This window comes from Perognathus longimembris, chromosome 5 (assembly GCF_023159225.1).
Source record: "Perognathus longimembris pacificus isolate PPM17 chromosome 5, ASM2315922v1, whole genome shotgun sequence".
NCBI classification, from domain to species: Eukaryota; Metazoa; Chordata; class Mammalia; order Rodentia; family Heteromyidae; genus Perognathus; species Perognathus longimembris.
The window spans coordinates 7,778,792-7,798,417 of NC_063165.1; the positions used below are offsets into that span (position 1 = coordinate 7,778,792).

A 19,626-nucleotide genomic window follows, 5' to 3' on the forward strand; every position below is an offset into this window, starting at 1 on the left:
TAATTACTTGGTTAGATAGATGATCATGGACTCTTTCAGAATTCCACATGGCTCCCTGAAGGTAGCTGATTACAGCTAGCTCCTCAGGGATATAAGGAGGCTGGGGAATTGGGACCTATTCAAACTCTTTAAAAAAAAAAATCTGATCTTAGCTACTACTTTCAACTTCAGGCTTTCTTCCTGGCTTCCAAAAGTGTAGAGACTGACTGATTTGTGTTTTGTCACCTCTTTCCACCTGTGCCTACTTTGATGTGGAGGCATTATTAAGCAACAATTGAAAGTAAGTGGTTGAAGGAAAGAAAAGAAACAAAGAACTTAAGTTATTCCCAAATTTGAGCATCAAGTTTTCAGTTTCCTGCACACTTTACTATATGTAATATATGCAATTTAAAAATAGTCAGCTGGACTTGGTGGTTCATGTTTGTAATGCCAGCATTCAGGAGGCTGAAGCAAGATGAGTTTGAGGCCAGTCTCTGTTATATAACAAGACACTGTCTTAAAAAAGTACAATCAATTCTTCTAAAACACTTGTTTTGAAACTGCAAATTTGTTCCAACATGGGTAATATATAAGGGAATGATTTGAGTATGATGCCAATTTTGCATGAGGTTATGCGTGATTTCATTGGCAAAACAACATTAGGTAAATGGAGAAAACTGTCCAACAGATCCAAGATCCAAGGTACAAGCATATAAAATGCATGTACACATAAGCCCACACCTTAGACATCTTCCCTACCCCAGTTCACTATATGTTATGAGCCATACCCATCCACACCTGATGTTTCAGCTTTCCATCCATTTTCCAATAACCTTTGTGCCATTCCTGTTAAATCATTCTGATGCCCATTTCTCCAAGCCAACTTCATATTTTTATTCAAGATGAAGTACCTTATAAATATTCATGCATTTTATGACCACTTAACATGCATGATACTAGGCTGTTTTTATTGGGTTCCTATTTTTGGTGTGTCACTGTTCAAGTTTCAACCCCATTTTTCCCGTAAGCCCCATGGCTATGATAATCTATGCAGTTTTGCATAGTGCAGTGATGTTTTTAGAATGTGTATATCTTGTTATATCTAAACTGATGGTATGTCTCAAGAGGTGAGTCTTAGAAGAAGTACTAAAAGGTATATAATAAGGTCAAGATTATACCCTCCACATTTTCATGTCTTCCAGTTTCTTAGGTTTTTAAACTCATAGTCTCGTCCAAACACATGTGCCAAACCATACACATATACCACAGGAGCAGCTGAAAGATCAGGTATATATGGCCTTCTGATTGTGAAATGGTGGGTATCACCCAGTCACAAAGGATTTCTTTAGCCGCAAAGGGTTTTTATCAGTCACTGACATTTTGATTGTAATTCTTGGCGGTTCTATAACCATTAAAAAAATAAAATATGTCATCAGATTGGTTTAAAATGAGTCCATCTCAGAATGTTTTGTCTTTATGCTCTAGATTTGAACTGTAATTTGTTGTTTTACTAATGATTCTTTGTTTTCTTCTTGATGCATCCGTAGTTTCTGAGCAGACATTACAGTCAGGTACAGTATAGAAAAATCAATAAAAAAATAGTGTTTTTTTAAAAATTTTACACAAAGATATATGCTTTGAAACTTTCTCATTTTGTCCTCAGAATCTAGCAGAGTAAATTGCTATTTTGTTTTAATCTGTCAAAAACGTTTAAGCTTTGGCAAATTAAGTACTTCATTCAGAAGGAAATATATAGCATTTTTTGTCTTCCTGCATCAAAAGCTTAGTTCTAGTTTAAGATAATTCAGCTAGTGTAATCTCTTTTAAACAAGCATTATTGGTGTTAATACTTAATTCTCACTTGGCTGTTAGAAAAAAATTCAGATGTGACTAGTCCTAGGCTAGTCCTAGGCCTTGGACTCAGCCTGAGACTGTCCCTGGCTTCTTTTTTGCTCAAGGCTAGCATTCTGTCACTTGAGCCACAGCACCACTTCTGGCCATTTTCCATATATGTGGTGCTGGGGAATCAAACCTAGGGTTTCATGTATACAAGGCAAGCACTCTTGCCACTAAGCTATATTCCCAGCCCGCTAGTGGATTAATTTAAGAGTACTATGTCTACCATTTCTGAGTACTGTCTGTGCCATTTATGAATACGTATATTTGTCATGCCCATGCAGTATTTAGGAAGGCCTTATCTTATTCTTTTACAATATAGATGACAAATTTCCTGTAGCTACAGACTTGGACTAAAATATGACCTGAAATCTTTTAATTTTAAACTTCACCAATATTGCTAACAAATTCAGAATTATATATGATAGTTATTATTTTTCTTCACTATTTATTCATAGGGGATCTTCCCTGGACTAGATTTATGATCTAGCTTTAAAGATAAATCTATGACAAATAAAAAAAGAAGTGAAACTTGCTAGAAACTTATTTGAGAAAATGACATTTTTCTCCCTTTCTTTAGATTTGGTATTAATTGATAATAGTTTTGCCTTGTTATTGATCTAGAGCTTTTGAGAAGCTGGGTGGTTGTTGTTTGAGAAGGATAGAAATGGATTGCTAATGTTTTGAGGTTATATAATACAGTTTTCTGAAATTATATTGTATTTAGAAATGGACACCTGTTTCATGGGCACAAACATATTTTTAAGTACTACACTCAGTTAATGAAGTAGGACTTTTTTTTTTTGCCTTCTGATTTCATTGAAGGGCTGATTTGACTTTACTGATTAAAAAGCAGGAAACTTCTGTTCATCCTCCTTATTGTTGTCCTGCTGAATATTTTAAGCCATATTATCATTAAAAAAAAATCTTTCCACTATAATAACAATGACAGTTTACTTTAATTACATATATATTTTTTATTTTATTATTATTTTTTTTTTGGCCAGTCCTGGGCCTTGGACTCAGGGCCTGAGCACTGTCCCTGGCTTCTTCCTGCTCAAGGCTAGCACTCTGCCGCTTGAGCCACAGCGCCGCTTCTGGCCGTTTTCTGTATATGTGGTGCTGGGGAATCAAACCTAGGGCCTCGTGTATCCGAGGCAGGCACTCTTGCCACTAGGCTATATCCCCAGTCCAGTTTACTTTAATTATAAAGACCAGTGATAAGCTAGGTGCCAGTGGCTCATGCTGTAATCCTAGCTATTTAGGTGGCTAAGATCTGAGGATCATGGTTTGAAGCCAGCCAGCCTAGGCAGGAAAAAGACCAGGATGCTCATATCTCCAGTTAACCACAAAAAAGCTGGAAGTGGAGCGCGGTGGCTCAAGTGATAAAGCACCAGCCTTTTGCAAAACCAAACCCTCAGGAATAGTGCCCAGGCCCCTTGAGTTCAAGCCCCAGAATGAGCACCAAAAAATAAATAAATAAATAAAAGACCAATGATAAACAGTAGTAATAAAGAGGCTTTTCTAAGTATATTTTGCTCTCTGTTAACCAACCAACCAACAAACAATAGAGAGAAAATAATCTACTTTTATTACCACTTAGTAGAAAATAAACATATCGAATAGTAAGAGAGTTAAAAATCTGCACGTTTGCTCTTGGAACCACTGGGGAAATGGCTATCATCCAAATCTACAGTTCCTATAGGCAATCCACAAATCAAAATTATCTTCAAAATACTGAAATGTCCTTTTCCTTTTCCATTCTTTTCCTCTGGAAACTGTTTGTTGGTATCATCAAGTAATACCAGAGTAAAATATGATACATGATAAGAAGTTTTTATTTGGGGCTGGGGATATGGCCTAGTGGCAAGAGTGCTTGCCTCGTATACATGAGGCCCTGGGTTCAATTCCTCAGCACCACATATATACAGAAAACGGCCAGAAGTGGCGCTGTGGCTCAAGTGGCAGAGTGCTAGCCTTGAGCAAAAGGAAGCCAGGGACAGTGCTCAGGCCCTGAGTTCAGGCCCCAGGACTGGCCAAAAAAAAAAAAAAAAAAAAAAAAAAAAAGTTTTTATTTTAATTGTCTACTTACAAGTTAACTTCAAATTAAATACAAATTCTGATTTTAACCTGAATTCCTGTTAAGGTTCTATTCACTTTTTTATTTTCACTTTTTGCTAGTGCTAGGGTTTGAACTCAGGACCTAGGCTCTGTCCCTGAGCCTGTCTGTGCTCAACGCTAGTGCTCTACCACTTGAGCCACAGTGCCACTTGGAGCTTTTTTTTTTTTTAGTAGTTTATTGGGATAAGAGTCTCATGGACTTTCCTGCCCAGGCTGGATTTGAACCCTGATCCTCATATCTCAGCCTCCTAAATAGCTAGAATTATAGGTATGAGCCACCAGCACCTGGCTTAGTCTACTCACTTTTAAGTGCCAAGAATTTAAAGAAGCTAGAGTATGTCTTAAAAGGCAGAAAACCAAGTGGCAAACAAAAAAGTAGGCAGGAGAGAGACTGAAAATTCAAAATGTATGAACATTAGTTATTTAATAATTATCTTTTTGAGAACTTTTTGTCCTAGACATTCTTTGTTACTGGAGAATGGTATATTTCTATCTCCAGAGAGCTTCTCATGAAAGGATATGGTTATAGGATAGAAGAGTATTAGTTACCTGAAATTTCCATAACCAGAGTGATTCAGATTTATTTTTTGGATTTTGGAATATTTTCAAAGGTTTTACTTCTGAGAATCTCTAATCTGAAAGTTTGATAATCAGACACTTCATAACCCTAAACTTTTTTTTTTTTTTTTTTTTTGGCCAGTCCTGGGCCTTGGACTCAGGGCCTGAGCACTGTCCCTGGCTTCTTCCCGCTCAAGGCTAGCACTCTGCCACTTGAGCCACAGCGCCGCTTCTGGCCGTTTTTTGTATATGTGGTGCTGGGGAATCGAACCTAGGGCCTCGTGTATCCGAGGCAGGCACTCTTGCCACTAGGCTATAACCCCAGCCCCTCATAACCCTAAACTTTTGAGCATTGTGTTGGCACTCAAAACTTTTTTAGTTTCAGGTTTTCAGATTTTAAATTAGAGATGGTAGTCTATAATTGTAAATACAGTGGAAAAAATTAGCAAGGAGGGGCAGAGAAGAGAAGAGTGAATTTTTTAATAAAACAGAAAGGGAAGGCCAAAGATCCAAAGGAGATGAATGAAGAGTGTTTGTTACAGGCTATAAGAATAACCCAGTATAGTATGTTCTGTGGTAAGAACAGGCTGTGATTTACTTAAAAAACAAAACAAAACACAGGGAGGGCAGTAACTAGGTAGAACACAGGAGGGCAGAAGATGAGGGCATAAAGGCAAGATGTTAGTTATGACTCTATCAACAATTTTTAAAGACTTTGGCTTCTACCTGAGTGAGATACAGAAGCATTCAGTAGCACTGTCTTTTTCAGACATCTCTTTATCTTCCTCTGTGTGTGGGTGTGGGTGTAGGTGTGCACGCACACGTGCGTGCATGTATACTTTTTTTTGGTCAAGGATCCATTATTCATCAAAAACGCCTGTTAGTGAAGATTGTAAATGTTGTTAAATGTTTTTGCTTGGGAAAAATAAATTTTTGTTTATATTTATTTTAAATAAAAGTTGTATGACAGTCAGTTGCTATATTCCTAAAAAGTATGGTTTCTAAGTTTTGTACATCATAAAATGTCATACCATTTCATGGAAACAGACTGTTCTGCATGTATGCTGCAATAATTATGTAATTTTTTTACACTATTATATGTAAGTTTGTGGTCTATTTTAAAAACTTGTGTTGCCTAAGTGCTGCTTTCTGGGCTTTGCACTCAAGACGTCTTTTTTTCTTGTGCCTTGTGCATGCATCTTGTGCTTGTGATGATGAATGATCTTTATGTTTTCTAGACATCCTCTCAGTTATAAAGATCAATTTTTCTAAATGGTTTAATGCCACTAAAATTCTGTTATGTCTTGTTTTTGATTAGCATCTTCAAAAGTACTAAAGAGCATGTGTGAGAACTTCTACAAGTATTCAAAGCCCAAGAAAATTCGAGTATGTGTTGGAACCTGGAATGTAAATGGTGGAAAGCAGTTTCGCAGCATAGCTTTTAAGAATCAGACACTCACTGACTGGCTTCTTGATGCACCCAAGTTAGCTGGCATCCAAGAGTTTCAAGGTTGGCTTTTCATAATGTGGGTTTAACTAAAATCCTGAGTGACTGTGAGACAGGCAGTTCATAATATGCATTAAAAATACTTGAGCTTCTGTTATATCTTTCATAGTCAATATTTCTATACATTAAACCCATTAACGTCTTAACCTTTTTTTTTTTTTGCCAGTGCTGGGGCTTGGGATTCAGGGCCTGAGCATAGTCCATGGCTTCTTTTTGCTCACGGCTAGTACTCTACCACTTGAGCCACAGCGTCCCTTCTGACTTTTTCTATATATGTGGTGCTGAGGAATTGAACCCAGGGCTTCATGTATAGAAGGCAAGCACTCTATCACTAGGCCATATTCCCAGCCCCCCTCTTTTTTTTTTCTTTTTTTGGTTTTGGGTTTTTTTTTGGGGGGGGGGGTGGTTTGCCAGTCCTGGGGCTTGAACTCAGGGCCTGATCACTGTCCCTGACTTCTTTTTGCTCAAGGCTAGCACTCTACCACTTGAATCACAACGTCACTTCTGGCTTTTTCTGTATATGTGGTACTGGGGAATCGAACCCAGGGCTCCATGTATGCGAGGCAAGCACTCTACCACTAGGCCATATTCCCAGCCCTAATCCTTTTTTTTTTTTTTCTATCTCATAATAGTGAGGGGGAAAAAAAACACTTAGCTAGTTGATTCTTGGAAATAAGAAAAAATATGTAAGGCAACCACACATGCAAGGGAAACTAGTTTGTTTTATTCTTATCACTGGACATGAACCAATTGTTATTTTGTAATTGAAAATTGAAATTTTATTTCCAATTTTAGTAAGTCCCATTTTTTAGAGTGGGTCTTGTAATATTTGTTGGCACTTTATAATGTAACAGTACTGTTTATCCTAGCAAAACTTGGTTGTTGTTCACACAAACATTAAGCCAAGGATATTTTTGTTATGATGTTGATTTGATTCTAGAATTTAAGGCCCTCTTCTTAAAAGACTTTTTATTGTACATAAAGGTGAAGTGTAGAAAATAAAATGAGACATACATTATTTTTGTTTTTTAGTATTATTTTTTTCCTTTTGCTGTTATGTATATTTGAAACTCAGAGCCTCATGCTCCCTGGGCTTTCAAATGGCTAGTGCTCTACCATTTAAAGCCATTTCTCCATACAGCCCTTTTGTTAGCTAATTGGAAATAAGAGTCTCACAGACTTCTATCTGAGCTGGCTTCACACCATAGTCTCTAGGTTTCAGTTTCTTCAGTAACTTGAATTATAGATATGAAACACTGGCTTCTGATGTTTTAGTTATTTTTAAGCAGTTGCATCTTACTTTATGAGATCTTCCCACATTAAAGTGGGAAATTAAAAGATTTATACCTATAATTTATGTTTATTTAATCCAAATGCAAACCTATTATAATGACAGATTTACAATTTTGCAGTTGAGGAATGTAGACACAGAAAGAGAAGTAACCTCACAGTCTTGTAGCCAATAGTGCCAATGACACAGAATAGAAAGCAGATGACCTGAATCCTGAGTCTCTTTCATGCTGTATTTTATGTATAAACTTGAGCAAGTTGTTAGGTGTTCTAAAGGCTCTGTGCAAAAAAGTTTTTTTTATTGGATGTCTGTGTAATAATTAGTGAGATGGTGAAGGTTTGAGCCTTGTGACATCCAATACATCTTTTGTATTTCTTAAATTAGTCCATAGTATTTGCTCAGTCATTCTAGCTATTTGTCATTATTTCTCAATTCTTGGAACCTATAAAAAAACTCTGGCCTACTTTACCTGGAGCAGCTTTTGTTCTTTTTAGCCCTTTTCAGTTATTGAGAGGACTAATAGCCAGGGACAAAATGATGTGTCATAGCCCTTGGTTCTCTTCTCATTTTCCTAGATTTCCAGGAGATCCAGACAAAGAAAAGATCAAGGACCAAGTTTGATTGTGAAAAATGCTTCCCAGATGTCTTCAATTTCAAACAGATTTCTAGTTTCTTTATTCTTTGTTCCTGTTCTGAATAGTTCCTTTACCTTTCCAATTCTGATTCATTTATCCTATGAGAAGTGTCTTGCTTCTCTGCTATTGATGGTCCAAACTTTGGCAAGTTATTTCTAAATGATTCCTGGTTTAGGGATATTTAAGAACAACAGTCTTTGGGCTAAGAATGTAGTTCAAATGCCTAGCAAGCATGAGACCTTTAGTTCAAACCACACAGATAGATAGATAGATAGATAGATAGATAGATAGATAGATAGATAGATAGATAGATAGATAGATAGATACTAATCTTAACCAAGTTAAAGATATTTTAGTAGACAGTAAAATTACTATCTGAATCATGAGTTTTTATCTTTAATGTGAATTTGGTTAAACTGGGAAAAAAAATAAAAGAACAAGGGGCTAGGAATGTGTCTTAGCAGTAGAGTGCTTGCCTGTAGCATACATAAAGCCCTAGGTTCGATTCTTTAGCACCGCATAAACAGAAAAAGCCAGAAGTGGTAGAGTGCTAGCCTTGAGCAAACAGAAGCTATAGACAGTGCTCAGGCCCTGAGTCCCAAGCCCCAGGACTGGCAAAAAAAAAAAAAAAAAAAAAAGAAGAAGAAGAAGAACAAACTGAGCCAGGCCTGGTGGTTATATAACTTTCATCCCAGTACTCAGAAAGTGAAGGAAGGAGAGTTTGATGCTAGCCTGGACTACGTAGTGAGATTTGTCTCAATCAAGCAAACAAAAGTCCATAGAAATTTTATGAGATCCTGTTGTGTGTTGTGTTATATTGAGTTGCCGTTTAAATAAGGCTATACTTAAAGGTATTTCTTGAATGCTTTATTATAGACAAAAGAAGTAAGCCAACTGATATATTTGCAATTGGTTTTGAAGAAATGGTAGAGCTGAATGCTGGAAACATTGTGAATGCAAGGTAAGCTAATCAGGTATTAACACTGGAAAATTGTGCTGTGAGGGATAAGAAAGACAGGGTAACTTAATGAATTGTTATGGGACTAGGTTAAGATAATAGATGGAAAGGTGCTTTTTAAAGTGTATAGTAGCAGTTCTCAAACTTATTGGTTGGAAGAGCTCTCTGCACACTTAAAAGTATTCTGTTTCAAGAATTTATTAATATTGTTTACATCTCGACTTTATTATATTAAAAATAATTAAAACTAAAACTCTGCAAACATTTAATTATAAATAGCAATAGTAAATCCGTTACAGTTAGCATTATAAAAAGTAGTTGTTGAGCTCTTGTGATAGGTCTATCCTAGACCTTTTTATGCCTTTTCAGTAATTGTTGGGTTTTAGAGACATAATGTAAATTTGCTGACCAAAACATGTGGAAATACCATTTGAAAAGAAGTTTGTTGTTTTACAGACATGATCTCTACTGTTCTCCCCACCCCACCCACAACAGCCACATATCAGGGAGACCATGCACCTTTGTTGTCTGTGCTGTAGGGCTTGTCTCACTCAACATTATTTGTTCAAGATCTGACCATTTCCCTGAGAATGCCATTATTTTATCATTTCTAATTGCTATGTAGTATTTCATTATGTACCACTTTTTTTGAATCCATTCATCTGTAGTGGGGTATCTGGGTTTTTTCCATATTTTGGCTATTCTGAATTGTGCAGCAATAAACATGGATGTGCAGGTATCTTTATGGTATCCTGGATCCTGTTGTTCAGGATAGATGCCTAGGAGTGGTAAGGCTGGGTCATAGGGTAGGTCTATGTTGAGCTTTTTGAGGAACCTCCATACTGTTCTCCAAAGTGGTTGTACTAATTTGCACTCCCACCAACAATGGGGAAGGGTTCCTCTTTCCCCGCATCCCCTCCAGCATTTGTTGTTGCCTGAGTTCAGAGTATAGGTCATTCTAACTGGAGTGAGGTGGTATCTCAGGGTTGTTTTTATTTGCATTTCCTTTACTGCCAGGGTTGTTGAACATTTCCTCATATGTTTCTTTGCCATTTTAATTTCTTTTCCTGTGAACTCTCTCTTTAGCTCCTTTGCCCATTTAATAATTGGTTTACTGGGTTTGGAGGGGGTTAGTTTCTTGAGTTCTCTGTAGATGATAGAAATTAGGCCTTTGTCTGTTGTTGTGCTGGTGAAGATCTTTTCCCATATGGTTGGCTGTCTTTCTAGTTTAGTGGCTATGTCTTTAGCTGTGCAGAAACTTTTTATTTTGTAATAGTCCCATTTGTCGAGTCTGTCCCCTATCTGTTGTGCCCCTGGGACTCCTCTGTTCAGGAAGTTCCTGCCTATGCCTATAACTTCTAGTGTCTCTCCTACTCTGTCCTTCAGTAGTTTCAGGCTTTCAGGTCTGATGTTGAGGTCTTTAATCCATTTTGAGTTAATCTTGGTGTATCCGTGATAGGCTAGGGTCCACTTTGAGTTTTCCACATGTGGCTTCCCACTTTTCCCAGCACCAGTAGTTGAAGAGGCTATGTTTTTTCCATTGTATGTCTTTAGCTTCTTTGTCAAATATCAGCTGACTGTAAGTATGCAGATTTATATGTGGTTTGTTCTATCTTTCTTGTAAGCATAATTGAATAGATGATTTAAAAGTTCTGTCTAGAAAAACTACAATTCGATTTGTTACAATTGCCTATACAACAATGAAATTACAAAATCAAGATTTTGCAATTCTTAGCAAAATAATAGATGTGAGCAATGATTGTCAATTTCATTACAAGGGCTAATGGGGAATTTTGGAGTACTGTAGACTTACCGATATAATAGCCTCTCCCTGTGACTCTGTGGGAGGTACACAGCACCAGCTAGATTTTTTTTTTTGCCAAAATAAATACATAACTTATCTTTCTTTTTTTTTTTTTGGCTAGTCCTGGGCCTTGGACTCAGGGCCTGAGCACTGTCCCTGGCTTCTTCCCGCTCAAGGCTAGCACTCCGCCACTTGAGCCACAGCGCCGCTTCTGGCCGTTTTCTGTATATGTGGTGCTGGGGAATCGAACCTAGGGCCTCGTGTATCCGAGGCAGGCACTCTTGCCACTAGGCTATATCCCCAGCCCCATAACTTATCTTTCTTAAGTCTCTAAAATAAATACACAACTTATCTTTCTTAACAAGTATCAGTTGTAGAGTGATAAGATACCAGAGGGCACACCAGCCAAATCCAGACTGTTGAACATATTAAAGACGAATGAACCAGTTTTCTTTAGCAACAACAACAATAGCATTAAAACAGGTTTGCAAGGAGAGTTGAGAGACTAATAAGCTTGAGAGAGATTCAAGAGCCAGGGCAAACTAACTGTGTTACCTAAGCCATGTTTGGCCCAATTTAGAGAGCCAAACCAAATGCAGAAAGATATTTTGTAGATAGTTTTAGAGGTTTCAATATTAATACATAGAGTATTTGATGATATTAAGGAACTGTTCATGTTTAAGTGTGATGATGGCATTGTAGTTATGTAAAAATTTAAATGTCCTGTTGTAGCCATGTATAGTGGTTCAATGAGAGGTCTGCATAGGTAAAAAAGAAGTTCAAACGACTTCATCCCAATTAATGGTTCAGAGTAGTAGTGTGTGCCTGTTATCTCAGCTATGAGGGAAGTATAATGTCTGGACACTGTGGCACCTGTTACGCTAGCTATTCAGGGAAGAACAAGTAGGAGGATCACAGCCCAGGTTGCCATATGGAGTGAGACCCTGCTTCAAAAATAACCAGTGGGTTGGAGCCATGGCTCAATGCTATAGTGCCTGCCTAGCAAGCCAGAAGCCCTTGAGTTCAGTCCCTAGTACTGATCTCCCCATCCTTGCCAAAAAATGTCATGTATGCATTAGAGTTACATCTTGAAGTATTTATGGATAAATACTGTGTCTTAGACATAACCTAAAAGATTCCAGGTTTTACCAAAAACAAAAGATGGGGAGGTGGAGGAGGCCAATGGAGTTAAAAACTATTAACAAAATGGTAGTTTACAATTGTCTCTTTTGTTTATATCTCTTTTTAAAATTTCCCTGTGTGTGTGTGTGTGTGTGTGTGTGTGTGTGTGTGAGAGAGAGAGAGAGAGAGAGTATCATAGGGCTTGAACTCAGGGCCTTATGTTTTTGCTTATGGCTTGTGCTCTACCACTTGAGTTATGCTTCCATTCCAGCATTTTGCTTTTTGCTGGTTAATTGGATCTAGTAGTTTAATGGACTTTTCCTCCCTGGGCATTGAATATCTATCCTTAGACCCGAGCCTCTGTATTAGCTGGAATTACAGGTGTGAGTCACTGGCTCCCGGTTTCCAGAATATTGTTTTCAAGACATTAATTAAGTGTAAGTCAGGAAAAAGAGAAAAATTAGGGGAGAGGTTTCCTCTGCAAGTACATACCTCTCTATGACCCTGAATACCTTAAAGAGTAAAGAATAAACCTTGAGCTAGAAATGTGGCTTAGTGGTAGAGTGCTTGCCTAGCATGCATGAAGTCCTGGGTTCGATTCCTCAGCACCACATAAACAGAAAAAGCCAGAAGAGACTTTGTGGCTCAAATGGTAGAGTGCTAGTCTTGAGTGAAAAGAAGCCAGGGACAGTGCTCAAGCCCTGAGTTTGAGCCCCAGGACTGGCAAAAAAAATAGTGAAACTTGACATTACCTGACTGTGTTATCCCTATGTCAGCTTATACTTACTCTGTAAAGAAATCATAGATTAAATTTTGAAATGTATTATTTTGGCTAAAGGTAGAGGTTTTCTTTTTATGGGAAACAAAAATAGTCTGCATAAAAATTTCCATTTTATGAAACTTAGATTAAAATTATATCTTCTTCTGTACCTGACTTATATAACTGTAATCTTTCCATACATTACCTTTATAATAACAATGAAGAATATTTTTTTAAAGTATAGCATAGTTTTTTTTTTGAAGTATAGTATTTTCCTAAAGATGCTCTTTTTAATCTTTCTGTAGCACAACAAATCAGAAGCTGTGGGCTGTAGAGCTTCAGAAGACAATCTCCAGAGACAATAAGTATGTGCTGCTGGCTTCTGAGCAGTTGGTGGGCGTCTGCCTGTTTGTTTTTATCAGACCACAGCATGCTCCTTTTATCAGGTCAGTGAGCTGGTAGAGAAACACTTGTCAAAGTTGTTCTAAAATGTGTTTACAATTCAAGAGTCACTAATAGCTTCAATGTAGTATTTTACAGGGTTCTCAAAATACCACATGATAATGAAGTTATATAATCATGTAATAGTGAAAGCTAATTTCCTGCTTGCAGAATATCTCATCTCCCCTTCAAAATTCTTTGTTTCAAAGGGATGTTGCAGTTGATACTGTGAAGACTGGGATGGGAGGAGCAACTGGAAATAAGGGAGCAGTTGCCATCCGCATGCTTTTCCATACCACCAGCCTTTGCTTTGTCTGTAGCCACTTTGCTGCAGGGCAATCACAGGTCAAAGAAAGAAATGAAGATTTTGTAGAAATAGCACGGAAACTGAGTTTTCCCATGGTGAGCTTCTGATGCTTGTGTTTTCTGTTTTTATTCTAACAGTATTGGGGCTTAACCTCAGGGAAGGATGTCCTTGGCAAGTGTATTATCTCTCCATGACCCTATTCATTTTTAATAAACTTGCTAGGCAGATCTCTACCTGTGTGAACCATGCCCCTAGCCATTTTCTGCTTAAGTTATAGATCGGGTCTTGCATTGTTGCCTGGGGCCAAGCTCAGACAACAATTATTTGTTGTCTTACCTTTTGTTGTTGTTGTTGGTCTTGGAGCTTGAACTGTAGGCCTGAGCTCTGGGCCTGAGCTCTTCACTTCAGTGCTAACACTCTACTACCTGAATGATAGCACGGCTTCCAGTTTTCTGGTAGTTAATTGGGGATAAGAGTCTCACCGACTTTACTGCCTGGACTGGCTTTGAACACCATGATCCTCAGCTCTCAGCCTCCTCAGTAGCTAGGATTACAGGCATGAACCACCAGCGCCCAGCTTGTCTAAATTTTTGCAAGGACTGCTTTCAAACTATGATCCTTCAAGATCTCCCATCTCCTGAGTAGCTAGGATTTTAAGCAAGAGCCACTGTGTTTGGCCCTTGCTGCATTGTTCTCAAAGAAGCTTTAAATTGTATTTTAATTTATTCCAAATATCCATGGCAGGGTTTTTGAAATTTTAAGGTAGTTCTTAGGACATCAGCAATATTCACTATTATGTATGTTGTTACTGTTGGGGTAAAGAAAGAGAGCTTGGATGGAGGCAGGTCTGTCTGAGGTAAAGAAATAATATGAAACCTTTTTATCATTTAATTGCTTTGAATTTTAAATTTCATCTCAATGCTTGTAGGGAAGAATGCTGTTTTCTCATGACTATGTATTTTGGTGTGGTGATTTCAACTATCGAATTGATCTCCCTAATGAAGAAGTTAAAGAGCTCATAAAACAGCAAAATTGGGATTCTCTTATAGCAGGCGACCAACTTATCAATCAGAAAAATGCTGGACAGGTATATACAAACTTAAGATACTTGCATTAAGTAGAAGGGGATTTTTTAAGTTATAAAATATGCTTTATGCAGTATTTTTAAATTTATTGCAAGCCATTTACTTAAATACATATGTGTAGATAAATACAGAATTACTTTTCCTAAAAGAAAGACAGGATGGGGGTAGGGAAGGGAGGAAGGGGAGAAGGAAAAAAAGGTAAGAGAATACACAATTCTTCTCTTGGAGAAAAATGTATTCTGACTTTATAAGATGTACTTTCAAATAAAAAATGGAAGGGATGTACTATTGTGAGGAAGATGAAAGTAATTTAGAATCTTAAGAGACCATTTGGTATAGTGCCTAGGGATTATCAGACCTGAATTCTTAAACTTTAAGCACTACTTAATAATTCTAGGTTTCTGCTCTTTATTGGAGAATATAACATTAGGCCAGGTGGTTTTGGAAACATACAGTTCTAAATGTGCTGTAGAGATCAAGGGAAGGAGGTTTCCCTTATAAGTTTTGTTATTGTTATTTGGCTGAAGATCAACTAGTAGGAAAGATGCTATATTTTAGGTGTTTTTTTCTTTCCATTTTTAAAGCTTTGATCCATTCTGAGTTTATCAAGTGGATACAAATTTTGTCTGAGGATATCCAGCATGTAATAAACATTTCTGAGTGGCTATGAATGAAAACAAAACTTTCATGCATTTTGAAATTATTTTGTGTGTATTATTTTAGATTTTTAGAGGATTTTTAGAGGGGAAAGTAACCTTTGCTCCGACCTATAAGTATGACTTGTTTTCTGATGACTACGACACCAGTGAGAAATGCCGCACCCCTGCGTGGACAGACCGAGTCCTCTGGAGGAGGAGGAAGTGGCCTTTTGATAGATCAGGTTAGAAATGGACTTCTTTATATAGATGAATTAATGAGAATGTTATGAGGAAACACGGGATGAAATAATTATCCATTAAGAAAAAGGTTATCTAGGGCTGGGGATATAGCCTAGCGGCAAGAGTGCCTGCCTCGGATACACGAGGCCCTAGGTTCGATTCCCCAGCACCACATATACAGAAAACGGCCAGAAGCGGCGGTGTGGCTCAAGTGGCAGACTGCTAGCCTTGAGCGGGAAGAAGCCAGGGACAGCAGTGCTCAGGCCCTGAGTCCAAGGTCCCGGACTGGCAAAAAGAAAAAAAAAGAAAAAGGTTATCTAGAACAATATAGGAAATTCAAACATAGAAGACATTTTATAAACATTAATTTTTAAGCATCTTAGTGACATAATTTCATATAAAAAGAAGCAAGGGAATATTTTTGTGAAATGTATTTTTAACTGCTCCTTATTTACTGTATTATTTATGGAACACTGTTTAGTGAATTATACATGTAACACTTTTTTAGTGTGAAAGTGTCTAGTCTTCCTGACTGTTAACAAGTATAGCAGGCATTCTAGCCAGCTAGGTAGTAGGAGCTAATGTAAGGAAGGCATTACCTCCTGATTCCATGTGATCTGACTGCTGATATGGCCTTGCTTGTGTTTTCTTTTGTTCTGTTATACAGCTGAAGATTTAGACCTTCTAAATGCCAGTTTTCAAGATGAAAGCAAAATCCTTTACACGTGGACTCCTGGTACTTTGCTGCACTATGGAAGAGCCGAGCTGAAGACTTCTGACCACAGGTTTAAACAACCTCAATATTTTTAGTTTGAAGTTTGTTTGAAATCCATCCTTTTTGAAACATTTCTAATACATTTAATTTATCTTTATACTTTAAGGCCTGTTATTGCCCTGATTGATATAGATATATTTGAAGTTGAAGCTGAAGAGAGGCAAAACATTTATAAAGAAGTCATTGCAGTTCAGGGTCCACCAGATGGTACAGTATTGGTCTCCATCAAAAGTTCTTTGCAAGAAAATAATTTTTTTGATGATGCTTTGATTGATGAACTTCTGCGTCAGTTTGCAAGTTTTGGTGAAGTTATACTTATAAGGTGAGTAAAGTGTTTATCCATCGGCAGTTCATGATTAATATACAGTAGTGTTTCTATAGTATAAATCACCTAATTTAGTGTTTGAATAATAGGATTTCTGTCTTTAAAAAGGAATCATCTAGGGCTGGGAATGTGGTTTAGCAGTAGAGTACTTGCCTAGCATGCATGAAGTCCTGGGTTTAATGCCTCAGAACCACAAAAACAGAAAAAGGTAGAAGTAGCCCTGTGGTACTAGTGGTGAGCTAAAGGAAGCCAGGGACAGTACTCAGCCCCTGAGTTCAAGCCCCAGGACTGGCAAAAAAAAAAAAAAAAAGGAATCATCTAGATTTTATTCAATGAGCACAAGTTTTGAAACTGAATTCTCTGTTTAAAAACTTGAATTATGACACTTTTAGATGAACAATTGAAGACAAAACTATATGCATACTCAGGGATGGCTTCTGATGATTCCTGTACACTGGCACATGTAACAAATCATGTAACAAAGTGAAGCTGCAATCAATAATTTTATTGTTTTAAGACCATATACAGTGGGCTGGGAATATGGCCTAGTGGCAAGAGCGCTTGCCTCGTATACCTGAAGCCCTGGGTTCAATTCCCCAGTACCACATATATAGAAAACAGCCAGAAGGGGCGCTGTGGCTCAAGTGGTAGAGTGCTAGCCTTGAGCAAAGAGAAGCCAGGGACAGTGCTCAGGCCCTGAGCTCAAGGCCCAGGACTGGCAAAAAAAAAAAAAAAAAAAAAGCATATAACAGTGAACGTACATGATGGCACACACCTGGAAACTCAGCACACAGGTGGCTGGGATCTTGAGTTTGAAGGCAGCCTGGGCTACATGGCAAGAACTTTGTACATATATACACGCACACACGTGTTGAGGGATGTTTTTTTCTCAGAATTTCCAAACAGTTGAGATGTGGTGAATAGTCAGGAGTCATCCATTGATCTTGGCTTCACTTGCTGATTTAACCATCTGCCTTTGGCAGAATTGATGCCATTTTAAAAGTGTTCTCTTCCATATGTACAGCAGTCTTGAGAGATTGAATGGTGTGTGTGTGTGTGTGTGTGTGTGTGTGTGTGTGTGTGTGTGTGTGTGTGTTTGAATTCCCACAGAGAAGAAGTACTGAATTTTTTTGTGCTATTTCCTTTTTTTTTTTTGGTGTGTTTTATACATGTTTTGGTAAGCAAATTTATATACAGGTGCTGTGGAAGATTAGAGCACCTGAAGACATGACTTCTACTTGTAATGGCTTCCTCAGATCTGAGCCACACAGCTCACAGAATTAAGATAGTGTGGTTTTGTGTAGGAGAAAGTATGCCTAAAACCTCTCAGGTCCTTGTAGAAAAGAAAGGAACAAATGTAGAGCAGATTGTATTTAGACTTCCTTTAAATCTTTTGACAGCAATCTCTCTTAGGCCTTTAAAAAAGGAACAAAACAAAATGTCTGAAATTTCAAGACTCTAGCAAGTACACAGTGAAATCTCTCAAGTTTACAGATGACCATAAGCTTTGCCAAGCACAGAAATGCCAGACCATGAGAAGCAGCTGGTGGACTGTGTGAGTGGGCAGCAGAGAGGCAGTGTCTTCATGGAAAATGTGAAATATTACTCAGCTAGGAAGACTTCAAATTGTATAAGAGATGCCAGACTGATACAGAAGACAAGCTGTCTTTATAGCCCATTGGTTCTTCCTATCTGAACACTGGAGCCAAAGCTTTTCTCAAAATGTTTGTCACTACTAGGAAAAACTATTAGAAAGAAACTAAGGCATTACTCTGGTATAAAATCATGGGTTGTCTTTGTACCTAGAATAGTCTGGTTGTTAGATCTGTCAAAAGCCAAGTTTGTGGGGGGGGGTGGGAAGTAGACATTTAAAATAAATAAGGAAAGAATTATAGTCAGCAGTAAGGCTAAATTACCACAATATAATCTAGAGTAAGACAACATTAGGAATGGCTGAAGTCTGTAAACTCCGTTGAATTTAAATAAAATATTTCCTGGAAATGTAGATACATATAGGAAAGACTAAGAGTGAGTAGAGGCAGAAAGAAAACAGATTACAAACAACCTATATAAATCCTTGTATGTAAGAATAAGAATCCTTTATTAAAATTAGAAATGTGAGCCAGATGCTAGTGGCTCATGCTTGTAAATCTAGCTACTCAGGAGACTAAGATCCAATTGATTAACATTCAAAGCCAGCCAAGGCAGTGCTGGGACTCATACTATAGAGCAACCAGCAAAAAGCCAGGCTGGAGGTGTGGCTGGTAGTGCTCTAGCTGAGCAAGCAAGCACAAGGTCCTGAAGTCAAATCCTAGGTATAGAAAAAAAAATCTTAGAAATGTATAGGGACCACTTTTCAAATTGAGGATAAGGACCAAGAGATTAGCCTTGCCCTAGGTCTATGACCATTTGATGAGACCAAGTTAGAAAAAAAAAAGACTTAATCCCTAAAATCCCAGTCAGTACACCAAGTATGTTACCAGAAAATTTAGGGCAGCTTAAACAATCGTGGTTCTTGAATTGGCAAGAGGTCAGATAAGTCCTGAACATAAGTAAAGGTAGTAGAATAGTTTATTAGAAGAAAAATAGGACAGAAAAAGGGCATGTGACATACATATGCCATGTGGAAGACAGTTTAATGCCTTGTGGGCCATTTTGTCAGCTCCTTTGTTATACAACTTGGCCTTGATGGGCCTCCTTTTCATTTCTTATAAGGTTGTGACATCAAATCCTGTCTTCATTTCTTTTTTATTTGATTTTATAAAATTATCTTTAAGTAGTTTTACAAAGAGGTTTTAATTCGACATATCAGTTTATGAGTATAAGGCATCTTGTCATTGTTACCCATTCCATCAATCTCTCCATTTCTCCCAGCCCCAACCCTACCCTCAGGTTCCATGATAGCAAAGGCAGTTCTGAAAGAAAAGCTTATAGCTATGAACACCTACAGCAACAAAATAGATCTTAAACTAATACCCTAACAATGCACTTATAGCTCGTAGAAAAATAAGAACAAAAAAAAGGATTAGTTCAGAAATAAATGAACTAGAATCCAAAAAAAAACCTGTGCAAAGAATCAACAGAACAAAAAAGTGATTCTTTCAAAAGATAAAGCAAAATTGTTAAGCCCTTAGCCTTTCTAACCAAATTAGAGAAAAAAAAGAAGGTATCACAACAAATACAA

The 19,626-nt window shown here is 37.6% G+C and overlaps 1 protein-coding gene across 7 annotated transcripts in view; it reads left to right on the forward strand.

The window, feature by feature from the left end:
- Synj1 (synaptojanin 1) overlaps window positions 1–19,626 on the forward strand; it is a 90,684-nt gene that overhangs the window by 44,294 nt on the left and 26,764 nt on the right. For all 7 annotated transcript variants that reach the window (XM_048346304.1, XM_048346306.1, XM_048346305.1 and 4 more), the window contains exons 13-20: window positions 5,873–6,064; window positions 8,864–8,948; window positions 12,937–13,077; window positions 13,282–13,474; window positions 14,308–14,466; window positions 15,188–15,344; window positions 16,010–16,127; window positions 16,224–16,439. In XM_048346304.1, coding sequence (XP_048202261.1) covers window positions 5,873–6,064; window positions 8,864–8,948; window positions 12,937–13,077; window positions 13,282–13,474; window positions 14,308–14,466; window positions 15,188–15,344; window positions 16,010–16,127; window positions 16,224–16,439 — 1,261 coding nt within the window. The remainder of the gene's footprint in view (window positions 1–5,872; window positions 6,065–8,863; window positions 8,949–12,936; window positions 13,078–13,281; window positions 13,475–14,307; window positions 14,467–15,187; window positions 15,345–16,009; window positions 16,128–16,223; window positions 16,440–19,626) is intronic.